The sequence below is a fragment of the Aplidium turbinatum genome, chromosome 11 (genome assembly GCF_918807975.1).
Source record: "Aplidium turbinatum chromosome 11, kaAplTurb1.1, whole genome shotgun sequence".
Taxonomy (NCBI): Eukaryota; Metazoa; Chordata; class Ascidiacea; order Aplousobranchia; family Polyclinidae; genus Aplidium; species Aplidium turbinatum.
Window position 1 is genome coordinate 9,750,551 of NC_137482.1, and position 22,557 is coordinate 9,773,107.

Genomic DNA, 22,557 nt, shown 5'->3' on the forward strand with positions numbered 1-22,557 from the left:
TGAAGGTGTTGCGACCGTGCCAAATTTCTTTCAACTCAATAACTTACTTCGGTCACTAGCACGTTTTAACGTTCGCGTTTTGTCGCTTCTACCTTTTTCTACACCTTTGCTATGTTGACGTGAATTGTTTTTGATATCATGATCAAAAATAAAAACAACTGAACTGACATGACGAATTCAAGCACGTTTTAACGTTCGCGTTTTGTCGCTTCTACCTTTGCTATGTTGACGTGTATTGTTTCTCATATGATGGTCAGAAATAAAAACAAACTCAACTGAACTGACATAACAAATTTTAATTTAATAGTTCAAACATTTTATTTTTATTCCTTTCTGCACGACTTCAACGTTTAACGATGTAAAAACGGCAATTATAATTAGGCTACGGTACCCGATAATTCCCTTTCAAAAATAAAATTTCAAAAACTCGCCAAATAGGGCACTCGCCAAAAAAGGCTCTCGCCGAATAGGGAACTCGCCCAGTCGGATTAGCCAAATCGGACTCGCCGAATAGTAGCAGACCCTCAATAAATCATGGCTCTTTTTAATTTTTCAATTTAACTTTTCAATTCAATTTATTTTTCTTTGTTGAATAACAAGTTCAGCAATGATGAAGTTACATAATTGTAGTGTTTGGGAACAAAACCAACAAAAGGAAAATATTGAAAAACCACAGAAGTTTAAGAGGTGCATGAGATGCAGATTTTTAGGTTATATGGATGAAAGTAAATTAAGTAAGGCCACCAAACCTATGGTAACAGTTTAAAATAGATGAATTAGTTAAAAGCAACTGGAGGTGTGTCAGTTGACGAAGGTATTGGGACGACTTACCTTAACCCTTCCTAACTTTAATCCTAACTCTGGTAACATCTGATTGTAACCATCCCATCAAGTGTGGAAAAATAGGCACTTCCAACAAAATTAAGTTAACTTTCAACAACGACAGTGATATGGTTTTGAAATAGGGATGAGGAACTGACCGGTTAAAGAATTTACATTAATTGTTATTTGCGCATGTTATTAAGGTAATGGTCATGACAAAAAAGTAGTGAAGGTGATTTGAGAATGGTCTTGATAGTATGCGGATGACTGGTGTCAGTGAAAGATGAAATTTTTTGAAGTTTTTTCAAATGAATTTCTAAACAAACTGCTAGAGAGTGATACAGCTTCATTGTTGTAGTACTCTTGTCGAACAAATCTAGACAACAGAGTTACAGAGCCATGAGGTTCTTTGCACAAGTACAATATACGTAGTTTGGGTAATTATAACCGTATTGCATTGGTAACAAATTGGCATCTAATTGGAGCCTATTGAAATTGAACAATTTTATGTGGTGGTGGCAGACATATGACAATGACAGCTGTAATAAGCTGGGCAGATACTTTGTTTCAAACCTACCGTAGTTCTTAAAAGATTAAATGTACAGAAGTGGTATCAAGTGCACAATACACGCATGCTAATCAGCTTAAATTTCAGTTTAAAAATGAGTTTTTAGTTTGCTGCAGAATAATGAAAGTTTCAATTTCAGTAGCCTAATGTTCTTGGGGAGATCGTTCCAGACTGTAACTTCACTGAATTGGATGGATTGCTGGGTTAAGTTTTTGAAGTACAGACGAATTCGGTTAATAGTATACTGCTTAAACGTATCAATCGTTTATTTGAATCAAAACCTGAAATCCCAAACCAAATCCAATCTAATGTTAAGTAAAAACATCGGTTAAGCGTATACCGCTTAAAAGAATAAGTCGGATAAAAGCATCAGGATTTGTTTCTAGTTTGCCTACTTCATTCATTTAATCGTATGATTGTACCCGTTAGCGAAAAGAGAATGTCTCTTTTTTGCTTCGCATAATTGTCTGCAATGTTCAAAGGCGAAATGAAGCAAAGGTGAGACAGACGCAAGCGATCAAAACAAAGACCAGTGTCTGTAATCCCAGGCCATAATCTTATGTGCTAGACATCGCACTACAAAGAACCAATTTTCGCACAGCTGGACTTCATTAAAACAGAAGAGCACACAAAAGGAATAATCACACTTCCCAATAAAGAAGTTTAAATGCTTTTGATGTCATCGGTCGGCGACTGGCCTTGCAAGGAAAGGACACGGACAAATTATTTCGGCTTGAGAGGGAAGTGTTGAAAAGAATGTCTAAAAGTTTAAACCAGAAAACTGTGGAGAATTTTTTTTAAATTGCTGAAAAAAAGTAGCCTATTGTTGTGAAATGCAGTGCGTAATTTCATTTGTTGCAGTATTGTTCAGTTGAAGAACATTGCAAATTAATTATTTTACCAGACATGGCAAAACACTTGAAAAACAAAACCTTTGCGATTTCAAAACAAACAATGAGTGTGAGCTGTGTTTTTCCACCATACCACTATTTTCGTAGGCCCTTTTCCATACTCAAAACTACACAGCTGGTACAGAGCTAAAAATAGCCCGCTTGATTCAAAATCTTCAACGTCAAAGTTCGCGTTGTGACGTCACAGAGATCGGTGATATGAAAGATTGCCGATTTGCAGTCCGATTGCTGCAGTTTGCAGAAAAATGCTTTGATGGTTCTCCCAGTCAGCAAAGCTGATCTTTTTTACATTGTTTCAACGTCTGCAGACAATAAATCAATGTAAAAAAGACCAGTTTTGCTGGCTGGGACATACAGCGTAGTGGTACCGTATGTTAACACAGAACTAGGAAATTCTTTAAAGTTTAACCAGAATTGTAAACAGTTGTAGGAAGTATCAGTGGTAATGTGCGTTGCAGCCTAGTCAGCACAGACATCTTCTCAACATTACGCCCATTCACAATAAACCTTTTTTTAGTAAATTGGTTAAACGAATCAATCGTATAATCGTATCAAAATGTCTGGCAAATAGGTGATTCGATTAACCGATTTCGTCTGTAATAGCAAAGAAAAACTCGATTGCTACTTCTAGTTGACAGTTCAGTTCAGTTCATTTATTTGTCACAAACACAAACATGAAAAGAATACAAAGTATACAATAATAATCGGTTGTGTGTCATATGACGAGGAGACTGCGAAAAGACCAAACGGTCATCTAGTCAGCAGCCACCTCAAGCTTGGTGATGTAGGCCTAAATAACATATATACAGTAAATACACAAACACACATACAAAAAAAGAAAATCAAGCATTTGGTGATACAGATACACATGTTTTCATTATGCAAAAGAGAAAAAAAAAAAAAAGCAAACAAACTAAGCAGGTTTACCGTGCTACTGAATGAATTAATTGTGAGTGGAGTTTAAGAGATATCAATCGACAATTTTAATCAGTAAAAAAGATAAAAAGCAACGTATACCAAAGAGATGAGCAAATAGAATAATGTAATTATATAGACAAAACAGTTATTATTCAACAGTGGCGTTTAAATCAAGAAGGTAGTGCTTAAAGTTTCTTTTAAAAGAAGTTGGAGAAAGACCTTTGAGATCACCTGGGACCTCATGCCACACTTTAGGACCCCTTATTAACATCTGCCTTTTACCTAATTCAGTACGCACCCTTGAAACAAAATAGTTACTGCTGGATGATTGGCGCGTATTGTGTGAGTGGCATTCAGATAGTCTGTGGAAGATATTACATTCCGTTTCTGGTAATAGATTTAAATGGACTCTGTGCATGTATTTTGCTATCTCTAGTTTATAAATTTCTTGTATATTTAACAGCTGTAGTTTTTGAAAGAGTTGCAATGTGTGAGCTGTATAGTTGCTGAATGTCATGGTTCTAACAACTCTTTTATGCAGCTTAAATAAATGATCCAGCGCATTGTCACAAGCTCCACCCCAGCTGGATATGCAGTATTGAAGATGAGAATATATAAGACTGTAATACACAGTCTTCAGTGTGTTAGTATCCACATAATTTCTAAGTTGAAGAATGGCCCAGGAGCCTCTAGCAAGTTTTTTACAAACATTTTGAATGTGACATTTCCAGTTGAGAGAATCATCAATTAATACACCAAGATATTTAATACACTTTTTTTTTGCAATGTAATTCCGTTTATCGTAACGTGCATCCTTACATCGAGCTTTTGTTTAGTTAGTATCATGTACTCAGTTTTGTTGTAGTTAATAGAGAGCTTGTTCATTTTCATCCAGTTGTCAATTTTGATTAATTCTGTATTGACGTTTTGTTCTAGAGAAGAAAGATTTTTGTTGGACATTGTTAAATTGGTGTCATCAGCAAAAAGGCTCACCTGGAAAGAAGAAATGGAAGGAAGATCGTTTATGTAAATAATGAATAACAACGGTCCAAGAGTGGAGCCCTGTGGAACACCACATGTTACACTGCGCAGACCTGATGCCATACCATTAATTATTGTGTATTGCTTTCTGTGTGTGAGATAACTTTCTAATAGTTTCAAAGGTAGTCCACGTATTCCATATCTTTGTAATTTCTTGATTAGGATATCATGATTTACTGTATCAAATGCTTTTGCAAGGTCAAGAAATATTGAACAAGTTATGTTTTTTTTATCTATATTTGAAATAAATTCATCGTATATGTGAGAGACAGCGAGTGAGGTAGAATGACCACTCCTGAAACCATGTTGACATGAAGTCAGAAGATCTGATTTGTCAAAATAACTGTAAATCCGTTCATAGAGGCATTTTTCAAATATTTTAGAAATTGGGGAGAGAAGTGATATAGGTCTATAATTTTTACAGGTTTCAAATGAACCAGACTTGTGAACTGGTACAATTTGAGCTACTTTAAGCTGGTCTGGATACGTGGTTTGTACAATACATTCATTAAATAAGGTAGTTAAGATTGGAGAAATGATTGGAGAGGACATTTTTAAAAACTTAATTGGTATTCCATGCATCCCAGTGCTTTTATTTGCATTCAAGTTTTTTAAATGTTTTGATACTTCTTCTGTGGTAATAGGTTTAAGAAAAAATGTTTTGGGGTGGTTAGGAATAACTGAGACAGGGTCATGATAACAATCTTGAGATGGAGCAGAAATTTTTGATGCCATTTTATTGCCTATGTTAGCAAAGTATTCATTAAACGAGTTTGCAATAGCAGTGTGCAATAGCAGTGTGCATTGCAATAGCAATAATAGACATGTGATGCAAGTTGCTGTTAAGTTGAACTAGTGAGTTCAAAATGTTTTGGCAGTTGACTAATAGACTATGTTTCAGTTAAAACATGATTTTGCCAGTTTCAATGGTACCTGTGTTTTTAATTTTGAAGTTTGAACAGGCCCATAGATTTTTTGTTATATTTAAACAAAAACAATGCCTGGAAAGAAAAAAGCCAGCAACGCCAATGAGTTGCAGCAAGAAAGCGTTTTGGAGGCAGTTGTCATTGCTGACAGCTTTAATGATAACTTTCGGCCTGTTTCTTCTGTACGCCCAAGGGTAAGTGAAAGCACTGCTCAGTTTACTAGCCTATTTAGTTAAATTTGAAATTATTTCTACTATAGAAATGTAGATACAAATGACCTGTTTTAGCCTAATGCTGCAAATTCGCTAGGGTAGTAACGTTTTACACTAGCTGTCGAAACATTTTTTTCTAGGCATGTGCTATGAGAAATAGTGTTGGAATCTTAGTATAAAACATAAAAATGACGCTTCGACTCCAACACCATTTGTGCTGAAATACCGATTATTGTAGCTAGTTATATAACATTTTTATCGTTCAGAACATGAGCAGATATATATAAGTCTTACGTTGAAGGCTATAGAAATAATCTAGATTATAATTAATGTTTTGTGTTTGGGGTTGGATTGGAGTTTGGAGTCAACATTCCCAAGATATTTATAACAGGAGTGGATTTGGAGACAGACTTTGTAGTCAGAGTGGAGCAGGAGTTTAGAAAACCTGACTCTATCACCTTTGATCAGCAGAAAAGCAAAGTGTCTGTTTGAAGATATAGCAAACCCATGCCTGTTGCATTAGGAACAGGTTAAGTGTTTGGCACCATAACCAAAAAATGGAGCCTGGTTGTATTTTGTCCTTTTTTTTTCAGTCATGGTCCACCAAATTAGATTTAGAGATGTGGCTGTGTGTTGTTTGAGTTTTATTGTGAAACTCAAGCAACTGACATGAATGGAGGTCTTCAATTCAGTCGATGAAGGTGCTCGTTCAGAGGAGCATAAACTTACATCTAACCTAACAGAGTTGATTTTAAATATGCACAGGCAAAATTGACAGGAAGGTTTGCATTAAAATCGCTATTCTTTCAAAAACAATGCTTATAAATATGTTTCTATATTAATAAATCATATTTATCATACCATAAAAGTTTTATTTTTCCTTTTGTTTTTATTTAGGGCTTGTTCCCAGTTGCCAATCAACCACTGCTTTCATACACTTTGGAGTTTTTATCTTCATGCAATGTAAAGAAGATTTATGTATACTGCTGCCACTGCTCCGATCAGATTAAAGAGTATCTTCAGAAGAGTAAATGGATGAAAGAGTGAGTATATACTTGAATGGTAATATGTGATGTATGTTTAATTGTTTATTGTTAAGAAGTAGCCTTTATGGTTTTGTTCATTACTGCTGCAGTTAATAAAAGTCAAAGTCATCTAACACCAGTGAAATGCAGGTTTGTACTTGCATCTGCATCATACTCAATTGTGATTTTATTATACACATTTGAAAATTGCAACTATCATGTTACATCTAAGATCTGATAATTTTTATTGATAACTTTACCTTACCTTGGTTACCTATTTCAAAAGTATAAAAAATCAGTTGGTTTTGTACATGCTAATAAAATTATTTTTCATCTAAAATAGTGTTAGCCTAAGATACTAGTGTTGTACATACCTTAGCCTAGTATTGTACACTCTTTTTGCCAACTCTAGTTAGCTGTATAATGGAGTGGTGAGAGTCCTGGTACAACACTTGAAAGAGCGTCGGTTAGACACCGCTGAAGAACATGCAGCTGTGTCTTTAGTAGGACACTTAAATGGCATACCTGAAAAGTGTACAGTACGGTACACCAAGATTGGCACCAAGATACACCAAGCTTCCATGCCTTCTCGTCTACTTGTCCAAATCTTGACCACCGGGCGTAAGCCTGGATATGAAAATAATTTCTTAATTATTCTTTGTTTTCAAGAACGTCTCCATGTATTGTCACTCCAATTGTGTCTGCTGATTTTTCATCCGTTGGTGATGTTTTGAGGGATGTTGAACAAAAGGCACTTTTCGAATCCGATTACCTTTTAGTTCCAGGGGATGTGATATCAAATGTTAATATTAAGGATGCTCTTGATGAACACAAGTAAGAATGGTGTCTCATACGCTGTGTTTCAAACTTAGTAAATTAAAAACACTGTGAAGGTGTAATGGTGTATTGTATTTTCTTAACTTAATGTAACATTATTTTAGAATATGATATATGTGCAATAGTAACATCACTGGGCTTCATGGGTCGTACATGTGCTGCGGGACAACAAAAAGTCAAACATTGTACAGTATTTTTTTACGATTTTGAAGTATTAAAATCTTAGAATTGTTAAGCTGCCAGTGGCACACAATCAGATAATTTTAACGGCTTAAAAAAGAGTTTTTGTTGGGTTTAAGTAAACTGCTCTAATGATGTTCTGTTTTTAGAGATCGCCGGTCCAAAGACAAGAACAGCCCATTGATGACATTGCTGATGGTGGATTCTAGCCCGAGTTATCGATCTCGGTTATTTCAAGATGATATTTTAATTGTGTCCGATCAACTAACAAATCGCATTCTCCGTTATGACAAAATATCTGAAACCACAAAGTCTATGGACATTCCTCTGGTAATTTCAACACATCCATTCGTTTTCCAACTCGCGTAGGCGTGACAGGTGAAAATAGAGATAGGCATCCGCTACTTTAAAACTAGCGCGTTCTCGTTACTGCTACAATACAATATGCCAAAACAGGGGGCTCTCGCAAATTGTCGATAAACAAATAACTCATTTCTGCTATTCGCCTAAAACTAACGCACCCTCCCACAACTTTATTACGCTTTCTCTGACACTGAAGGCTGTATCTGTACAACTCAATTACCTTGTGAAGTCGAAATGACGGTGAACAAGTTTGCTTAAAATGTACTTTTGTAATTGCTGATCATTTCGAAAGCTTTGAAACGCATACAAAATTTTTCGATACTAAACGTAAAAGTAATCGGTAAGTTGGGATTAAAATTTATGTAGCGCCTATCCTGTTACCCCTACATTTGTAGAAAAATGTCATCACTACTATTACAGTAAAACAAGTGTGGCACCCTTTTAAAAAGTAGCGGCGCTGGTAATGCAACATACGAGTATGAGTATATTCTTTGTCAAAAGTACTTCTTGTAAGCAAAATCTACATTTAGAATCTCTTGAAAAGACAAACAACTGAGATTGAACTTCGCTATGATTTAACTGACACTGGAATTTGGATTTGTACACCTCAAGTTTCTCAACTTTTTACTGACAACTTTGATTATCAAACTAGAGACGATTTCATAAAAGGAATTTTACTCAATGAAGAGGTTAGTGCTGTTAGGGAAGTTATTAAAAAGAAGAGTTTGCCTGCATTTGCATGCAGTGAGCTTGAGGGCTACGTATTACATACACGTGGTTGATTAATTTACACAGTCTTTGCTTTCTTGTCTGCACATTGCATTTCATCGTATATTGTGTTAATCAAACACAATACTGCGACTCTTTTTCGACATTATAGCTTAGCTTTTTAGACTTATAATCTGGTGTTTTATTTTTTGTTTGATCATGATGTGAACCATGTTGAATCTGAAACAAAAATACAAATAAATGAATTTCACTTCTAAACATGAAACACTGGAAAAATAATGTCCATCAAGGAATTTTTTCCACACCTTGTTCGAAATTTGTTTTTTGACTTGCACTTCGTTACAATGATTTCCACATTTTTTTCAGTTTTTAGGAAAGCAAATACACATGCACATTGCCCAATCAAGATTCTGTGCCAGAGTTGATCATTTTTGTTCTTACGATACTGTTAGCCGTGACTTTGTATCTCGGAGGGCTTACCCGTTTGTGCCTGAGCTAGTCTTCGAAGAACCTTCTGTGACTGCTGAAGGTAAGTCAAGTTGTTTATATCACATTTTATCGATACTAGCGTTGCACCGTCAGGTTATGTTCCACGATGGTGTCTTTTGAGTATCGTGATAGAGTGTTTAGATGGCCTTACCAATGCCTTGGCTAATCAGAAACGATCATCTCAGGCAAATCTTTGATCAGACTCTTCTGCCAGGTCAAAGTCACTTCGTTTGTGAATTTGTTTGATATCCTTCCGCAACAATTGTTCCATATTTAGTTAACGTGCAAAGATTGAATGATTAGCCATTAGTTGATTGTCTTTTTTGAATTTTTTTGTGATATAAAGGCAAATTTAAAACGTCATGCGCAAAACTTCGTTTCTTCTAACATTCAAAATGCAATGTACATTTCATAGCGATCTACATATACAGGCCTTGACAGCGTGCAAACTAGGGGCTTGACTGAAGGCCGATGTAAATATGATTTTGAAATCTAAGCTAAATTTACTTTGAAATGATAGTTTTGATAATCCAAATTAACAAAATGTGATCACTGAATCTTAAAACTGCAAAACTCGTAATATTACGTTAAAAAATTACAAACTTTCCCATTTGTTAGTGTTGCCAGACGCTTTTTGGATTTCTAGCACAATTGCCAAAATTTACTCCGTTTATAAATTTGAAGGGTAACAATAGCACAGAAGTAACGTAAAATATTTATTAATTAACACTCAAATTATCAACTTATACTAGCGATTTTAGCTACTAACAGATCGCCCTTCAGTCAAATTTTAAGATGCACGTTGTCATGGCCAGTGTATAATAAACGTTGCCATGGTACAATTATTTGCAGGTGTTGCCGAAGGTTATAGATCATTGCGAAATAACGTTTATCTCCATTCAACGTGCGTGCTAGGGCACGACAGTGTTGTGTTGAATAATACCGTGGTGGGGGAAGGCACCACTATTGGTAAAAGATGTCGTATCACGAACACAGTGATAGGTAGCGGGTGCCATATTGGAGATGACTGCATTGTAAACGGTAGGAACAACATTTTCAATTAAAAAATATCTTTATAAATTGCTCTAATCTAACGAAGCAACATTTTTAAAAGCGTGCTTACTGCACACAATTAATTGATTCTGCAGACTCACTTACTAAAATCAATCCTTACTAGGTTGATTTTCGATATCTGTTAAATTGTGCCGGATAAGATCTCCAGTGTATCAAGTTCTATAGGGGTTGTCTTGAGACAGACAACGAGATATTCTTTTAAAGTAAAGGTTAAGAATTTGTATATGAACCCATTTGTGCTTGCTGGAAGTTTAGTGGCAAACTTGTGCGCAGGCCTGGAAAAAATGGGGAATCCGGGAATGACATTCCTGGGAAATTTGTCGGTTTGCGGGAAATTTTTACTGTAAGAATCACGTTACTAACGTCTTTCATTCACCGTCAACCGTCATCGTAATTTGCTGACACATTGCAGTTCCGACACTGATTCTTATCACTGCGTAGTGCGTATTTACAATTTCCAACTTGTACATCAGAGCTGAACAAGTTTTTAGCAAAATTGCGCAAATATATTGCAGTAGTCCGCCCGAAAGCGTCGTAAAAAGCATGGGAAGTGTAATTGAAAAAAATCGAAATGTTTGTGGAGATACAAAAACATCCACAAATAAAAAATAAATAAAGACATTAGCAACTACCTGCTCATTCACTGGAATGGGCCTCACATAAGCAAGTGTAATAGCATCGTGAAACAGGCTCTTAACCTACATTTCAAAGAAAAACTATGGCATTTTAGTACTAATGATGTTCGCTTGAAAATGTACAAAGTGTCTGCTGTGGTAGATAGACCAAACAACAAGAAATCGTCACCATTTTTTATGTCCTGGTAATGTATTTGTAGTAATTTCGCATGGGCAAAACTTGCTTGCAGTTTCTTTGATTTACAAAAACAGCTGTTTTAGCGTCGTAATTTTGATTTTGTTGTCAAATTAATTAATGCGTTTCGTTATTCTTCGTGTAACCGACTGGTTGTTTTGTTGGTGACAAAAGTAATTTCCCAACGTCTTGTGTTCTCACTCAGCGAAACTTGTGCATTCAGCCGTCTGGCCGTTTTTTGTGCCATATGCCTATATCGCTTAATAATTAGTTATGCTATTTATGCACATTGCACAAACTATCAACTCGTTCGAGCATGAAGCATACTGTGAACTTGTCAAGTACGTAACAAGCGGCTCGTGATGTCGTATTGTTTCATGATATTCACATGGTGGTCGGTGAGTCAGTGGATCTAATTTGTAAGCATGCGGCTCTAATTTATTAAGCCTATTGTTGTTGGCCAATGTATTCCGATCAAAGCGGGCACATCAGGCACAAACAGTGCGCCATGCCTGCTTACGAATAGGATACCAAGATTCTTTATTGGAACTATGAAGCTACAGATGGCCGTCTATATTTTTTGAGTGAGGCTTTTCGCCGAAAAACTGTACAATGTGTAATTATGACGTCATTATCGTGATCGTAAGCCGCGGGAAATTTTTTCGCTGAAAAACAGATGCCCGGGAAGCTTAACATCTTTTCCAGCCCTGCTTGTGCGCTTGTTCAGTGAGTTCAGTTGTTATGGACGTGCGGAAAACTTTACGTTTTATGATTTTTCATTGAAATTGATTGTATGTATGTGCAGATTCCTACATTTGGAACAATGTCACTGTGAAAGAAAGTTGTAAAATTAATAATTCTTGGGTTTGTGATGGAGTCACCGTACACGAGTCAACGGTACTTGACAGTGGTTGCATTCTGTGTGATCAGGTATTTTTGTTTCAGTTTTTTCGTAAAGTTGTGAATGTGAATTCTGAATATGAAACAAGAGTTTGCTATCGTCCATAGGACTCCATACCACAACCGGGAAATTTAGATTAAGTATTACCCATTTAATCTAAACTAGACGATACAAAGTATATATTTTAATGTTTAAGTAGATTGCGTTTTATCTACAAAAGGTTATCTAGATTACGCAACTTTATGCTGCGATTCCTGCACACTTTCACAACTTTTTTTTCAATAACGAAGTTTTTAAGCCTTTACATTTTCGCACAGGTTTCTGTTGGGCCGTCAGTGACGCTGGTCTCCGATACCGTCGTATATTTAGTAGGACCGTCAAATGATGAATTCGAAGATGACACTGCAAAGGTGTTTTAATTATACTTAATTTAAGTGTATATTATTGATACAGTTAGTAACGTTTACTTTGTGTTATGGTCATTGCCTAGTGCATTGCACCGGGTCACGTGCACTTGATTACGTCGTGCCGCCCTGTGGCTGTGAGTAGTTGGTAATTACGGCAGCAGGACTTCTTGGTAGCCACACAATGATTTGCCCTTAGTTCATTCTAGCTCTACTCGTGTTGAGACCTCTTTTCAATTCCTTTACGTTTACCTACAAGCGTAACAGTGGTGTCAGAAGTAAAATAGAATCTACGTGGCAGTTTTCTGAAGTGAGAAGATTATTACATTGTCGCAGTGGTTTCTGCACAAATTAGTCATGGAAGAAACAGTCAAAGCAATGCTAGCCACAATGGAGAAACAGCAGGAACAGTTTTTATCAACGTTAAATGACATTAGTCGAATGCAAACCAACGAATCAGCGCCAAAGTTTGAAAGTTTCAACCAGGATAAGGAAAAATGGAAACCGTATATGCAAAGGTTCTTGCATCACATGGACATTTACAATGTTGCAACTGATGACAAGAAAAAGGCATGTTTGTTATCCTGGGTTGGACCCGAGACGTATAGCTTGATTGAGAATCTTTTTGGTGACAAAAACGTACGTGATAAATCGTTCAACCAAATTTCAGATAAGTTAGCATCGCATTTTAAAGAAACCATCCATGTTCAAGCAGCGCGCCATAGTTTTTACAACTGTAAATTACAAGTGGGTCAGTCTTATAAAGATTGGACAGCAACTTTACGAGGGCTTGCTCAAAATTGTGAGTTTATATGCAAAAGTGAGCAGTGCAATCATCTCAGCTATGTCGACGAGCAGATTAGAGATGTTATTGTATTAAACACCCCGCACCCTGAAGTCAGGCGTCAATGTTTGACGAATTTAAATTTTTCACTTGATGATGTTCTCAACAAAGCTGAAGTTTATATCAGAACTGTGCAAACTGATAACATCCTAAGAGGGAAAGGGACATCAGATGAAGCAGTTGTCGTTAATAAGATGTCCGCAACCTACATTAAGAAGAGAAAGAAGCCTTCAGTTGGTTCCACGAATCAAGGTCGCAAGGCGTGGAAGTCATGTCAGGATTGTTTTTCTAAACATTCTAAGGGTGAATGTCCGTTCAAAAGTTACGTGTGTTACAAGTGCGGAAAAAAAGGGCACATCAAATCTGTGTGCCAGGCAAAGGGGTTACAACGCCAGCAGAAAGACCGAGTAGAAAGGGGTTACAACGCCAGCAGAAAGACCGAGTAGAAGCTATAGGCCATGTAAGCAGTTGCAACCAAATTGGAAAGACACCTCTATGGAAGGAAAAGCGGAACTCAAAAGCTTACCAACGCATCGGAAAGCAAATTTGGATCCGTGCCGAAGTTAACGGCAAACCGTTCACGTGCCAGTGGGACACTGGCTCAACATGTTCCATGGTTGGATTAGATGGATATCATGAGTTAGGTTCTCCCACGTGCTATCCATCAGAAACCTCACTACATGCTTATGGTGGTAGGCCTTTGCATGTTAAAGGTCAATGCTTCGTAAATGTTAAAATAGGTTAACTAAAGTCAAGGATGAAGTTAATCGTACTAAATGAAAACAGAGGCACAAACCTAATGGGTCTAGACTGGAGTGACAGTTTTGGCTTGACAAGTCAGGGCATTTCGGTGTTAGATCAAGTTTCAGACAAGAAAAAACATCTCGTATCTTCACAAGTTCAGCAGACAGAAGAATCCTTACTAAAGCAGAGGGAAAGGCAAGTTTCAGCTTTAACTTGCAAATTTTCCAGAGTTTTTTCGTCTGATCTTGGGAAATGTGTTGAGACAAAAGTTTCTATACACTTAAAACCGGAAGCAAAGCCCGTTTTTTCCAAACCACGACCAATTCCATTTTCCAAAAAGCAAGCTATCAAAGAAGAATTGGACAGACTTGTGGAGCGCAACGTTTTGCAGCCAATAAATTATAGCGACTGGGCAGCTCCGATCGTAGCGGTGTCGAAAGCAAATGGAAGTATACGAATTTGCGGCGATTTCAAGGGACTGAACCAGCAAATACAAGTGGATCAACATCCGTTGCCGACGTTGGACACGTTGCTGGAATCGCTGGGAAAAGGTCAGTACTTTTCTAAAATTGACTTGTCTGATGCTTACTTGCAATTAGAGCTTGATGACGAAGCAAAAAAACTTTGTGTCATAAACACACCTTTTGGTCTTTTCCAATACAATCGTATGTGTTTCGGTGTGGCGTCAAGCCCAGCCCAATTTCAACGTTGCATGGATAAAATGATTTCGGGAATCCCTGGTGTAGCAGCATATCTAGATGATATCTTAGTTACGGGACCGACAGAAAAAGATCATTGGAATAACTTAGAGAAGCTTATGGATCGTTTAAGCGAGTATGGGTTTTGTGTTAAAGTACAAAAATGTGAATTTTTCAAGGATTCGGTTGAATATCTTGGTCATGTAATCGACAAAGACGGCAAGCGACCGTCGAGCACATCAGTCGAAGCAATAAAACAATTACCCCAGCCGCAAAACCTTCAAGAACTTTAAGCTTTTTTAGGGAAAATTAAGTATTATGGTCGTTTTATAGCAGATCTTCCAGACAAGGCAAAACCTTTAAATTCTTTGTTGAAGAAAGGAGCAGTGTTCAGGTGGACACAACATTGCAAACTCGCTTTTCAACAACTGAAGGAGGACGTGATCAATGCAACCACGCTAAGTCACTACAATGAGAGCAAACCACTCATACTAGCCACCGATGCATCCCAGTACGGAATAGGAGCAGTTTTGATGCAGAAGCACGATGGTGTGGAACGTCCACTCGCCCATGCATCGAAAACTTTGAGTGAAACGCAGAAGAGGTACTCACAAATTGAACGAGAAGCGCTCTCTATCATCTATGGAGTAACGAAGTTTCACCAATACCTGTACGGTAGGAAGTTTACTTTAATTACGGATCATAAGCCACTAGTTTCGATTTTCTCACCAAAAAAGAATCTACCAGTCCTAACAGCTCAGCGTCTTCAACGATGGGCTATTACCTTAATGGCATATCAATATGATATTCAGTACAAACCAACTAATCTACATGGTAATGCAGATGGACTGTCTAGATTGCCTATGGGGTTAGACAAAACGTTTGACGAAAACGAGGAGAGAGAGAATGCAGAGGTTTCTCATTCTGTAGATGAAACCATGGACGGTTTACCTTTAACTTCGAACGAGCTTAAAACAAAAACGCTTCACGATCCGGTCTTAAAATTAGTTCTGTCGTATATCCAGGACGGTTGGCCTAGAAGATTACCTGACAATGATAAGCTGCGCTGCTATGCTTCGTATAAAGACTCGATGTGGGTAGAAAATGATGTAATACTATTACAACGTGACGGTTTTCCATGAGCAGTAATTCCGCAATGTTTGCAGGCACAAGTTTTAAAACTCTTGCATGAAGGTCACTGGGGAATCACCCGAACGAAGCAGATGGCACGCAGATACGTATGGTGGCCGGAGTTCAACAAAAGCATCGAAGAGATGGTGAAGTCGTGCGGACCTTGCAGGCTTGTCGCAAAAGCTCCGGACAAAGAGTACCAAGCATGGCCGAAAACAACAAAGCCGTGGCAGCGGATTCATCTTGACTATGCTGGACCTTTCTCAGGAAAGATGTGGCTGATTTGCGTTGATGCACACTCAAAATATCCTTATGTTTCTATGCAGAACATCGGACAGGCAACTTCTAAAGCAACGATCAGCGCACTTCAACAAATCTTTGCGATAGAAGGCTCTCCGGACACGATTGTCTCAGACAACGGAAGCCAGTTTACGTCCGGAGAGTTCAAGACATTTTGCATCAAGTTAGGAATACATCACATCACATCACCTCGCCAGTGTTCCATCCTGCATCAAATGGCGAAGCGGAACGCTTCGTCCAAACCTTTAAAAGGGCGATGGAAAAAAACTATAAGGGAGAAGTGAGCAAGCAAAATGCTCATCTCTTAGTAGTCACAACGTACAGAAGCACACCACCCATGCCTTGACTGGAAGACTCCAGCCGAAGTTCTTCATGGGCGCCAGCCGAAAACGCTATTGTCCTTGTTCTTGCCAAAGGAAAAGAGTAATTCAAAACAAGAACTTGCATCTCATAAGCGAAGCTATGAAGAAGGTTCATTAGTTTATGCTCGAAACTATGCATCTGGTTCGAAGTGGCTCCCGGGTACGGTAATGAAAAGACGGGGACGTGTCCTGTACAACGTACGAACGAAACGAGGCGTTTGAAAGAGACACATAAATCAACTTCAGCCCAGGTTTCAAAACGTTCATACTGAAAGTAAAAGTGATTTGTCTGATTCAAGTAAAGTTAAGGTTGCACCAAGTCCAAAGAAAGATTTCGAACCGACCGATACCAATGAACACTCTGGGCATAGTAAAGCTGTCCCACAGAGACGCTATCCAGTTCGAAACAGACGCAAACCTGATTTTTATCAGGCTTAGTCAATACGTTTGTTAGTCGTATGTGCTTCTGACCCTAATTGTAATACGACCATTATTGCAGTGATCTGTTAGAAGCACTATATATTTTGTGTATGTTAAGTCGTGAATACTTGGTTAGTATCACCCTCCCTTAGCTGTAATGTTTTATCTCTACTGCTAAGTGTTAATTTATAAGGGAGGAGTGATACAGTTAGTAACGTTTACTTTGTGTTATGGTCATTGCCTAGTGCATTGCACCGGGTCACGTGCACTTGATTACGTCGTGCCGCCCTGTGGCTGTGAGTAGTTGGTAATTACGGCAGCAGGACTTCTTGGTAGCCACACAATGATTTGCCCTTAGTTCATTCTAGCTCTACTCGTGTTGAGACCTCTTTTCAATTCCTTTACGTTTACCTACAAGCGTAACAATTATATTTACATTATTTTTGCTCTGATAAAGTTTAACTTGCGATTCAATCGTTCAAGTTCTTGAAGTAGCTTGTGACGCGATACTGCTGATCACTGCCACCTACCGACAGCTATCTTGTTTGACCTTGCGGTAAATGTTTTCAGAAAGAAAAGCCATACGAAGTTGAGGAGCTTGGTTTGAAAGCGAAAGGATACATTTGGCGTGATAGCGAGGGCAGTGAAGTGGATACCAATCTATTGCTGGGGAAGCGATTGTGGGGTAAGGAGATGCATCATTATCCACGTAGCGAATCAGTCGTTTTTGACGTTGATTCTAGACATCTTTGGTTGCTTGATTGACTACCAACAAGCTGTGAACATATTGTAACCACTTTTTTATCCAAAGTTGATTGAAGTTGCTGTAAACTCAATACATCAGTGCGCAAGTTATCCTTCATATTGAATTTACAGGAAAGTCGTTGTTGAAGCACAACAAGATGAAGATGGATGGTGAAGAAGAAGATGACGAAACAGAAAGCGGCGCTTCATCGATCTCTTTGTCTGATGACGATGATCAGGACTCAATAGCGATCGATGACGATTATTCCAGTGAGGAAGATTGTTATGCTTCTATAATCTATACCAAACGATATCATTTGTAGAATTAGGAAATAAAGTAATTCCAGCGTTTTTAAATTTACTTGCAATGTAGGTCGGGTCGACCGATGAGACTTACGTAATCAACAACTAACTCCACTGCGAAAAGAGTTCAAACTGATTAGTTTGACGCTTTGCTAGATTATTTCTCTAACTAGTTTTACTTCGTGTATATTGTACACTACGCCTTTATTTCTAAAATTTCTTGAAAATCAAGTTGTGTTCCACATTAGTTCACTAGCAAGATATGCCACGTCGATGACTTTGACCTAACATTGTGTTATTTAGTGTTCCAACGTGAAGTGAAGGAAAGCTTGCAAGGAGGTTTCACCGAGAAGGTGCAATGCGATAACTTGATTCTTGAGGTGGGTGATGTTGCTGATATCTACGTAACGTATGCTTTCGTCACCATAACGTTGCTATCGGAGCATCTATTCTATAGTTAAACTTTGCACTTTTCAGACTTTTTGCAGCGCATATTTACAACTTTTTTCTCGTTTGGAGGCTGCGTTTGACAAGTTATCAGACGAAAGATATTTTTCTCTATTAAATGCCTGGATTTTTGCGTATGAAGTGATAGAACACAGTTTTACAATGGTCGTTTGGAAGAAATGACTAAAATCAAGATACGTAGAGTTTGTACACTCATTATCATACCCTTGACTTCTACAATGCACATGAACCGAATGTTTGAAAAGTTGGTAGTTATGACAATGCTACATCGATTTTAGGTGAATTCGTCGAAGTACGCTTACAACATGACTTTGCATGAAGTAGTACAAGCCGTTACAAAGACACTCTTTGAAATTGCTGCGTTTGAAGAACCCGAAGCCACCCGGTATTTCCCGACTCTCAAAAAGGTGTGTTACTGTAGAGCAGGGGCGTGCAACTGTTCATCGCAATGGGCCACAACGTACAATTATAATGATGCTGAGGGCCAGTCTATCGAATTACACATGAATTTATATGAACAACTTATTTAATGGAAAAGTACACACAATCCAGTTACACACTGAGTGAGTGATTAATGAGATGTCTGATATCTTCTCTGTCCAAAGATCTTGCCAATGTCAGCTTTGACGGAAGAAGTGGCAACTCGTAGTTGACTTGACAAGTGCTCATCTGTAAGCTGATTCCTGCATTTTGTCTTGAACAGCTTCATTTTTGAAAAGAACTGCTGACAGCAGTATGTGCTTCCGAAAAGAGAGATCATTTTTCTCGCGTGATTTTCTAGATTTGTGTAATTTCCATACACGTAGCTTCTGTAAAAAGTAAGCAAATCATTTTCATTGTAGGCTCGTTTGAGATCGATTTTTGCTTGCAATTCTAGTATTTCTAAATGAAAGCTAGATGGAATATTCTCCACAACCAGGTCAAATGTTTGAATCTATTTCAAATTTTTTCATCAATTTTATTACATCCTCGCAAATATCTTGACCAGTTGTTGTTGATTTCATACTTGCCATATCCAAAAATTCTTCAATTACTTCAAAATCATCTGTCACTCCTCGTATGAAAACAACTAGCTGAGCAGTATCGCTCAAGTCTGTACTCTCGTCTAAAGCGATACTAAAAGCAGAGCATTTGCTTATCCTCTGCTTTAGAGATACTTCAATATTTTCCGAAAGAACATCTATTTGGCGAGCCACTGAAAAACGAGACAGACTTGTTTGCTCTACCAAATATTTCTTCTCCAGAGACACATTTTCGATAAATATCTCCAAACAATTCTTAATGAATTCACCATCACTGTACGGCTTTCCTTTTTCGGCAATTGCTTCAGATATCTTGAAGCTCAGTTTTGTAACAAGCTCAATGTCTTTCTTGTAACCGTGAAATACCTCTTGCCACTAGCGTACGCAGGGGGGGGGGCATTGGGCCATGCCCCCCCCCCCCCCTTAAAAATGTTTTAGTAGTTAACAACGTAGATTAAGGCATTTAATATGTTTTGGATTGCACTGTCAGAGCAATTAACAATGTTGTTCTATAGACTAAGCTAATACGAAATACATGGCCCAATCCACGAACCCCACCCCAGGTATGCCAATGTGGCATAGTGTTCTGTAAGCCTATTATTGTGAGAAAAAAATGGATAAAGTCTAAACTAAAACCATACTGGGATATCATGAAGACGTCTGGGATATCAATGGCCAGTGGCGTAGCCAGGGGGGGTTTGGGGGTTACAACCCCCCTTTGGCACGCGTGTGACATCACGATATTGAAAATCATGCCTTCAGTCTCTTTATGCTTGGGAATGATGCTTAACATTCAAACATCTCAGCCAGGAATTAGCAACTAGAAAACATAGAGACTTAGCTTTATTTCCGAAAAATGCCGAAGAAAACATGATCTTATCCTTTTGCTATGCCACCTGACAGCACCATTTTACAGGAATATTCATACCCACATTTTTGTTGAAAATGCTCTCAGAATGCACCAAATTCAAAGTAATTTTTAAAATTTTCTGGGGGAGGCCCCCCAGACCCCCCGCCGCTGGGTGTCCTCTCAGGCAAAAACGCTGTCGGGCTTCGCCCGCCCCTGTCAAACCCCTCTTTTACGGCTATACGCTACTGTCAATGGCCCCCCCCCTTGACAAAATCCTGCGTACGCCACTGCCTCTTGCTGTTTGCTCAAAGACTTTTTCAACTACTGCAGTTTGTCAACCCGTAATTGACCCACAATGCTATCATAATTAGCAGAGTGTTTTGTACAGTGGTGTCGCTTGATATTGTACTCTTTCATTACTGCTATAGTGTTTTGACAAATCAGGCAAACAACATCTTGATTGTGTTGAACAACGAAGTAATTTATACACCACTCATTGTTGAACTTCCGCCTTTCATAATCAACCTTCCTTTTCTTACTTGTAGACATTTTTACTATGCTAAGCTTTTTGTAGAATAAATATTAATCATTCACCACACTGCACCTACAAAGTAAGATTTATGTTACTGAATTATTGCCAGAGGAACAATGCGGTTTTCTGCAACGCTTACTAATGACGCAACAATAATGCTAATGATGTAATAATGCTAAAAGTCAATAATGCTAATGATGACCTTACACATAACAAAATCCTCCGATCTAACAGTGAAAAGTATTTAAAAATAATGGGCTACTTGATGAAGAATGTGCGGGCCACGTAAATGGGTACCGCGGGCCGTGCTCTGGCCCGCGGGCCGTATGTTGCACGCCTCTGCTGTAGAGGGCAATCAAAGGATAATTTTTACGTTCTCGTTTAACAAGAGCACTTTTTGTTGCATTGTAACCGATACCGCTCTTGACTTTTCAATACTGACATTGTTTTCGAAAGGTGCTGGAATATTTTCTCCCCCTTCTGCTCCAGTACAACAAGACAGCGTCGTCTCAGTTAGATTGCCTGTATGCCCTCGAAGAACATGCTTCTTCACACGAACGAGATGCGAATTGTTTGATTAAAGTAAGTTTTCCTCAAAAGGATTTTGTTGTTAAATGGTGCTGAACGGTTCCCACAAATTGCAATATTCTAATTTGTTAAGGCTTAAGCTATCTGCTTTTATGAGTACGATATGTTATGGATGCAAATATGCCAGAGCTAACCCTACAATTCCTCGGTTAATTTAAGTGGCGAAAGAAACTCAGCAATTGAAACTCTGGATTACCCTGCAAATTTACAAAAAAAAAACAAGAACTGAATTAAAACCACATGAGACAGTAAACTCAAATTTACCTACATCCTGCCTATGAGTATAATGTCTGTGTTGTGAAAAAGTCACCAGAAGAGCACAAACAATTTGCGATGAGATGCCAGATGGACATTTTAATCCAATGTGAAAATATTGTTGTTTCAGATATTGATGTTTCTCTATGAAAATGATGTTTTGTCCGAGCAAGCCATATTAATGTGGCATTCAAAACCTACTTTATTACACTTAGCGATTTTCACGCCAGAACAAATAAGGGAAAAGGTAGGCAATTTGCATCACAACGTGCTTTTGTGTTTTTGACCTGTACGTTAACTTATCGCGTTTTGTTGACATATGGTTTCAATTATCTTTACCCTTTAATATGCAATTACATGTTTCATCAACCATTATTTCCAGGTATCGAAGTTCATTCAGTGGTTGCAGGAGGCGGAAGAAGAAGATTCCGACGATTAATGCTTAAATTTGTTGGTTGCTTAGAAAATTCTACATCGTGGATTTAGAAATGCTTCATTTTGCCAATCACGGTATAACTTTGTGTAATAGTCTACTTGTGATGCGAATAAAAGCATGGCAAGGAGGTGGACTGCCTGAAGGTGCAAGCCGTTCCCTTTGTATGCTGCAATTTACCACGGCTGGACTTCATGATCGGTTAATCGGGGGTTAGGTGTGTGTGAAAAGTGTATTTTTTGGCAAATATTGAACTTGAAGTAAACAATCAACGTAACGATTTTTTGACCTCTCTGTGGTAACTTGATTTGCGACTATCCGGTATCGAACCCGGGTGGTGTTTTCTTCAAGACGGTAGTTCCAGACGCTTTTGAAACTTGATATTAGCGCATCATGACAAAGTTTATATTGATTGTAAAAATTGTCCAGAGAAAGGCCCTTAAGGTGTTGCGACTGCGCCAAGTTTTTAACTGGTTATCTTAATCTTATTTCAATCTCAAGCTCGCTATAACGTTCGCGTTTGTCGCTTATACGTACCTTTTTCTTGACCCCTGCTATGTTTGACATGTTTTTGTTGTGATGGTCAGAAATAAAAATAAACTGCACTGGATGCTTAATCCTACTGTAACTGCTTTATACCACTGACGCAGACT

At 38.1% G+C, this 22,557-nt stretch overlaps 1 protein-coding gene across 1 annotated transcript; it reads left to right on the forward strand.

Annotated features, from left to right (window-relative positions):
* The first annotated feature begins 5,227 nt into the window (after positions 1–5,227).
* LOC145779436 (translation initiation factor eIF2B subunit epsilon-like) lies at positions 5,228–22,515 on the forward strand. The gene is made up of 16 exons (XM_082591026.1): positions 5,228–5,380; positions 6,296–6,441; positions 7,093–7,257; positions 7,590–7,770; positions 8,334–8,492; positions 8,899–9,061; positions 9,874–10,062; positions 11,711–11,835; positions 12,124–12,216; positions 17,280–17,394; positions 17,586–17,723; positions 18,060–18,136; positions 18,503–18,631; positions 21,085–21,210; positions 21,602–21,718; positions 21,854–22,515. Exons 1-16 carry the CDS (start codon positions 5,258–5,260, stop codon positions 21,908–21,910), a joined length of 2,103 nt encoding a protein of 700 aa, XP_082447152.1. The 5' UTR covers positions 5,228–5,257; the 3' UTR covers positions 21,911–22,515.
* The last annotated feature ends 42 nt before the right edge of the window (positions 22,516–22,557 follow it).